The following is a 5917-nucleotide window of genomic DNA, read 5'->3' as shown; positions in this document are numbered from 1 at the left end:
CTATCTGCGCCTCCACTGTCTGCGTCTCCACTCTCTGCCCTCCACTGTCTGCGGGTCCACTGTCTGTGTCTCCACTGTCTGCCCTCCACTGTCTGTCCCTCCACTTGCCACCCCGTTCACTCTTACAGGCATCTACCACCCATAACTTTAGTGGTATGCATAGTATGGGAATTCTGGGTACACACACTTCTTCAAGAGAGCACACACAGCAGAATTTCACTAATTACTAAAGCCCTCTAATTCTGTGCATAGCAATTCTTCGAATGCTTTTTTTCGCTTTGCAGGTGACCCACTTTTCTGGTTGAAGTAGGAGCTCTTGGAGGGCAAGAATCAAACGAGCTCTCCCCACCCCTCGATTTCAATACAGTTCCCAATCAAGAGTGCTGCATATGTTCAACGCAAGGTGCTAGCCGACTGCCCTGTCTGCTGGCGTCCCTTTTCGTCCAGCTCAGCCTCAGCTGAGTGCCCACTTGTGTGCCAGAGGTTGTGCAAGGCCCTGCCCGTCGAGAGACGCACGAGCCCCATCCCCGTCCCAGGAGCTCGCCGCGTTGTTGGGACTCTTGCTGCTTCCTTGCTCTCGGGGCAGTCTAAGCCTGTTTCTCTGCCCCCCTCCCGGAGACCCCGGGTCCCCTCCCATACTTCTCTGGGAGCGGGCACAGCAGAAGGCCACAATGGTTGCCATGAGGACGAGGAGGGCCACGCCGGCTCCTACAGCCACGCCGATGATGACGGCCATGGGCACAGACTCTGCGGGAGAGAAGCAGGCGGAGCTGACGAGGGGCGGGAGATGGCTCCTACCAAGTCGGGGGACCAGACCACTGCCAGCTGGGCCCCTCCTGGGAAACGCCGGGGTGGGGCCTGGGTGGGTGCAGGCGGGATCCAACAGGGCTCTGCTGCAGCTGGGCTGTAAAGAAGTGGTGGGCACACGGGGTGGAGGGGAGGGCAGGGAGACACGGGGACAGGGGCGGATACTGGAGGACGGGCCGTGGTGGAAGGAGGGGATCAAGCAGACACTGGAGAGGGGAGGGCTGGGCCGGGGCCGGGAGGTGAGGGCACGGCCGGGACATTTACTTCTCTTTGGTATTCAGCAAGGCGTACGTGCTGGCTTTGCTTGGAAAAATGACTACGGTCACTGCCCTTGGTTGTTCGGTTTGTTCTTTCCTTCCCTCCCCTTTCCCAGGAGCACAGAGGCTGGACATGGAGAACCAGCTTTTAGGGCTGAGGCAGCTCCCCGTCAGGGCCTGCTGGGTGACACGCGTTGTATCTCCCAGTCGCCCAGGCCTTGGGCATCAGGGGGCCCCGGCAGAGGGCAAGGCAGTGGGATCACAGCGCCCTAGTGCCCCTTCTTTAGGAGAACTTCCTCTTTTCCTTGACTCACCCTGTCCTCTCCCTTCTTCTCCTAGGCCGGCCCTCTGAGCACCTGTCTACCCTCCCCACGAGAGGACCCTGAACTCCAGGCAGGCAACTCTTTGCTCCCTGCTGAGTTTCTGCGGTCTGTCTCCTGCCCTCGAAGAGTTGGGATGGAGATGGGCAGGGTGATGATGGATGGGGGTCCTTTTCCTGATAGCCGTGGTCCTTCTGCGGCTGCATACGGGTCGAGGACATGCTTTGGGGGCAGGCCCTGAACAGTCCAGCAGGGATGGAATCTTAGGATGCCGGAGAAGGGAGGTCTTAAGCACCTCCCTTTTTACACAGGAAGATGCTGAGGTCCAGAGAAGGGTCTGGGACGCACAGCCAAGGTAGAGCCAGGGCCAAATCCAGGTCTCCTCTCTGCCACGCCCACCACGTGCCCCGCCCCCTCTCCATCCACTGTATCACGTGGTGTCCTTCAGACCTCCTGCTCTGTACAGCACCGAGTAAAGAGCAACGAGCTGGAGCCAGGCTGCTCGCTGTTAGGACCTGGACTCCGCCACTTCTTTGCTAAGTGACCTTGAGCAAGTCACTTTACCTCCTTATCCGCAAAGTGGGGATGGTCACAGTGCCGACTTCATAGGGTTGCTGTGGGATTTAGGTGAGTGAATGCAGGTTAAGGCCTTGGAACAGAGCCTGTCACTTAGCCCCATTCAAGTGTTTGCTACAGTTACTGTATTGGTGGGATGGGGCGTGCTGTAGGAACTGAAGAAAGTTCCTTTTAAAGAACTGATCCCCGCCCATCAGTGTGAGTGACCCTGTGGGACAGTTCGGGATTTGTTCTGGGGCTGCGGGTTAGCCTCTCATTGCCATTTTCTCTAAAGAGAGGAAAGAAGCTCCAGCCCTGGCCCTGGAGGCACTCCTGGTATGCAGTACCAGGGGCCATGCTAGCATATTTCCTTCTGCACAAGGATTGCACACCAACTCATCAGTTGCCAACCTACTGGTGGCTGAGACCACCCTGGGGAAGTGGGATCAGGAAACACTCCAGGATTGAACATGGGAGGTGTTTGGGTTGGTCTCAACAGCTGGGATTGAGAAAATGGACTTGACCTCAACCCAGTTGGGCTTGTTCTGATAAGCAGATGATCCTGTCTCAGGGTTTTATTTCCATTAGGAAAGGAAAACAGCTTTGGGGGCTCATTGGATCTTGGCTTTGCCTTTTATTAATTGGGGTTTGATTCAGTTTGTCCTTGGATCCTAGGAAGTTTCCTTAGAAAAACTCTGGTCTTGTCTCAGCTGAACTCAGAGCCAAAAGGTGATCTTGGGAAGGTTCCTAGCCTCTCCGGGCCTCAGTGCCTCATCTGTAAAAACGAGAGTGTGGGGCTATGGTGTCTAAAGTACCTTCTGAGCCTGATATCCTGTGGGGGCGCTGGAGGGTGAGCTGGGGCAGAGCAAGAGGAGGAGCCTGGGGCCTGACTGGTCCCCTGCAATGACTAGTCCCTTTGCAGCCTGCCTGTGTGTTTCTCCTTGCTCAGCTTCCTGAGGTCTGGCCTGGGCTACTTTGTGCAGGTTGTTCCTTCTGGGGCTCAGTGTCCCCACTACCAGCCCCCGGAGAGGGAATGGGAGGGAGCGACCGCTCTTTGGCTCAGTTTCCTCTCCATCTGTGGCTCTCTGGGCGTGAGGAGTCTCAGCCATGAAGGGAGGGAGGGCTGCCAGGAAGCTTGGGACGAGTGTAACGCAGTGACATGGACACAAGAGGTGAGCCCCCCAGCACCGGGGCACCCCGAGGGAAGGCAGGCAAGGAGAGCACAGCAGGGGGTTGTTGGTGTCGCCTCTGCCCGGGATGAAGGGGCCTGAGAGCTTGCCTGAGCCCTGGATTGCTGCTCCCACAGGGTCATGTCTGTGGCCCCCCATGAAGCTTGCTGAAGGAGGGGACACCTCCCTCGGTCCCTCCGGGCCAGGGTGGCAGAAGAGCCAGGGCAGAGGACGCCCAGGTCCTCAGCATGGCCTCGGTCTGCCCTGCGGGTCTGATGGAGGCAGGGGCACGTGATTCCTGTGCGGCAGCGCCCTGGAAGCCAGGTGCCTGGCAAGAGAGGCCCCGCCCCGCAGGGTGAGCTGACAGTCACACAGTGGGGCAGGCACTGGCCGGCGGTGAGCCCAGACGGTCACACAGTGGGGCAGGCACTGGCCGGCGGTGAGCCCGCACGGTCACACAGTGGGGCAGGCGGCAGCCAGCGAGAAGGCATGGATGAGACAGGCCACACCAGGGCTGGGGGACGATGGCTAAGCTGTGATGATGTGCAGAAGCAGGAACAGCCAGGGAGTGTCTGGAGGGAGGCCAGGACCTGGAGAGCTGACCCCAGCGGAGGAGCCAGGGCTTCCCTGACAAGGGATGGAGGGATGGAGGGGAGGGGACCAAGAGCCAGGATCCCGGGAGGGGGTGTCTGTGGGCCCTGGCAGCAGTGACACAGGACACAGGTCTCAGGGGCCCCTGGACCAGGCTGGCTGGAAGCCCTCCCCCTGCTCTGCCTGCACTACCCCTGGAGCTGGGGTTGGGGGCAGAGTAAGCCAGCAGCCTGCACAGACCTCTGCCCCTCTGAGGTGCCCTTCCCCACTAGCCAAGGAGTCCCTTCCCCCCTCCCCGGGACGTTCTCATCATCTCCTTCCATACCTGCTTCCAGCCCGGCTCCCGACTTCATTTCAGAACCTGTTTGGAAATAAAGCAAGCGTCCACGGCCAGGGCCTGGCTGGCCAGGTAGGGGGCTGGGGGGAGGCCACCCGGAGGGGCTGGGGCCAGGGGGCTCCCTCCTCACTCATGTCTCCAGGGACCGCCCAACAGATCCAGGCTGGCAGGACTGAACTTGGGGATCGTTCAGAGTGACCTGAGACCCCAGAGGGGAGGGACCCGAGAGAGAAGCAGAGGGGGGGCTGGGGAGGTGGGAGAGAGACTGCGGGAGCAGGGGTGGGGCACTGGGTGCAGACACGGAGGGTGAGCTGGGTGAGGCTGGAGGTGATGAGGATGATACTATGCGGGTTATGTGCAAAGCATTATGCGAAGCAGTGCCTGTCAGGGAGAGGTGGGACGCCTATCTCGTCAGCAGGGCAGCACCCAGGCCTGAGGGGGCCTGGTGAGGGACTCCTCCTTGGCCAGAAGCTCTTGCCAGGGCCTGAGAGGCTGGGGGTGGGTCTTCGCCTCAGGGTGGGGGTGTCAGAGACTGTCAGGACCTAGGTCGCCTGGACGCTCTGCCTTCTGGGCCACTGAAGTCTGTCCCAACGCCCGGGCCAGCTGAGCACAAACCCCTTGGCCACCATAGGACGTAGTCCAGGCCGGCAAAGGGCCAAGCTCCATCTCAGGGCAGGGTACGTCACTGCTGCCTATGCGCTCCCTGCAAGGCCGTCCCTCTGTGCCCCTCAGAGGCAGAGCTCCCTGCCCCATAGGACGCTGAGCACAGACTCTGAGCACAGACAGTCGCTCCTTCCCCTGACTAGAAGCTGGGAGTCCATGCACTGAGTCACCCGGAGGGGCCTCTTCGTCCCTACTCCTCTGCCTCAACCACCAGCTGCCCCAAGCTGCCCTTTTGGCTGCTGGGTCCTCCAGAGCTCTGTGATCCCGACGGAACCGCGGGGGTCTCAGCCCAGCCCCTACCCCCTACCAGGGATCAGGACAGCTCAAGCCGGACACCTTAGCTTTGGCTCGGGCGCCCCCTGGGGGACTTTTGTTATCTTAACTGGGGCTGGGCCGGTTCCCCTACACACCTATCCGGGTGTATCCTCCATGCTGTGCCCGGCAGCCACACTCCTTTACGGTTGGTTTGACATCAGGCCAGGGCCACTAGGGCCGGAAGCCAGAGCCTGCGGAGCTGCCAGGTGGCTTGTCATCACGACCAGTAGCTGGTCTCACTCCGGGGTCACCTTTTCCTGAAACATTCCCCTCAAGAACCACACTCTGAGCAATTTTCTTCCCCTCTGGCTTCCTGGTGGAGGCGGTCCTCCTTGCTCCGGGGGGAGCTGGGGCCCCAGGAAGGCCCATGCTGGAAGTAAGGAAGGGCACTGTGGCTTGTCGCTGCCCCAACCTGGCCTGTAGTCTTCCTCTAGGCGGTCTGTCCGCCCAGGACCCCGGGAGACCTTGCCTGTGGCTGCCCACGCCCCAGATGCTCCGGCCCTGCCCTGGGCGAGGAGGAGGCCTCGCAGCTCCTGCCGTCCCCCTGACCATCCTGGCAGGCCCACCTTGCTCCTTGAGCCGGATGATCTCCGTGTCGGAGCCGAAGCTGTTCCACGCCGTGCAGTTGTAGATGGTCTGGAAGTCGGCCCGCACGATGTTGCTGATGGTCAGCGTGGAGATGACACCCTCGTCAGTGCTGACTGTCTCCACTGTGTAGCGCCCCGACGTCCCTGACTCCAGCACATTCTCCTTCCAGGACCAGGCCTGCCCAGGGTGCGCAGAATTAGGAGGACCCCCAACCGAGCCACACACACCAGGACCATGGAGCCACCGCCCTCCTGCGAGAGCTGATGGTGCCAGGCTCACATTCACGGCCACTGCCACACCCCCAACACACACACC

The 5917-nt window shown here is 60.7% G+C and overlaps 1 protein-coding gene across 2 annotated transcripts in view; it reads right to left on the bottom strand.

The window, feature by feature from the left end:
• KIRREL3 (kirre like nephrin family adhesion molecule 3) overlaps positions 1–5917 on the bottom strand; it is a 694039-nt gene that overhangs the window by 10554 nt on the left and 677568 nt on the right. Inside the window, exons 12-14 of one of the 2 annotated variants that reach the window (XM_004379337.1) lie at positions 5581–5779; positions 4025–4060; positions 640–747 (exon numbers count right to left, since the gene is read on the bottom strand). In XM_004379337.1, the coding sequence (XP_004379394.1) occupies positions 640–747; positions 4025–4060; positions 5581–5779 (343 nt within the window). The remainder of the gene's footprint in view (positions 1–639; positions 748–4024; positions 4061–5580; positions 5780–5917) is intronic. The other variant, XM_004379338.2, reaches the window with a different exon arrangement.

This window comes from Trichechus manatus, unplaced genomic scaffold (assembly GCF_000243295.1).
Source record: "Trichechus manatus latirostris isolate Lorelei unplaced genomic scaffold, TriManLat1.0 scaffold00064, whole genome shotgun sequence".
NCBI classification, from domain to species: domain Eukaryota; kingdom Metazoa; phylum Chordata; class Mammalia; order Sirenia; family Trichechidae; genus Trichechus; species Trichechus manatus.
This window is presented reverse-complemented; position numbering and strand designations above follow the sequence as displayed.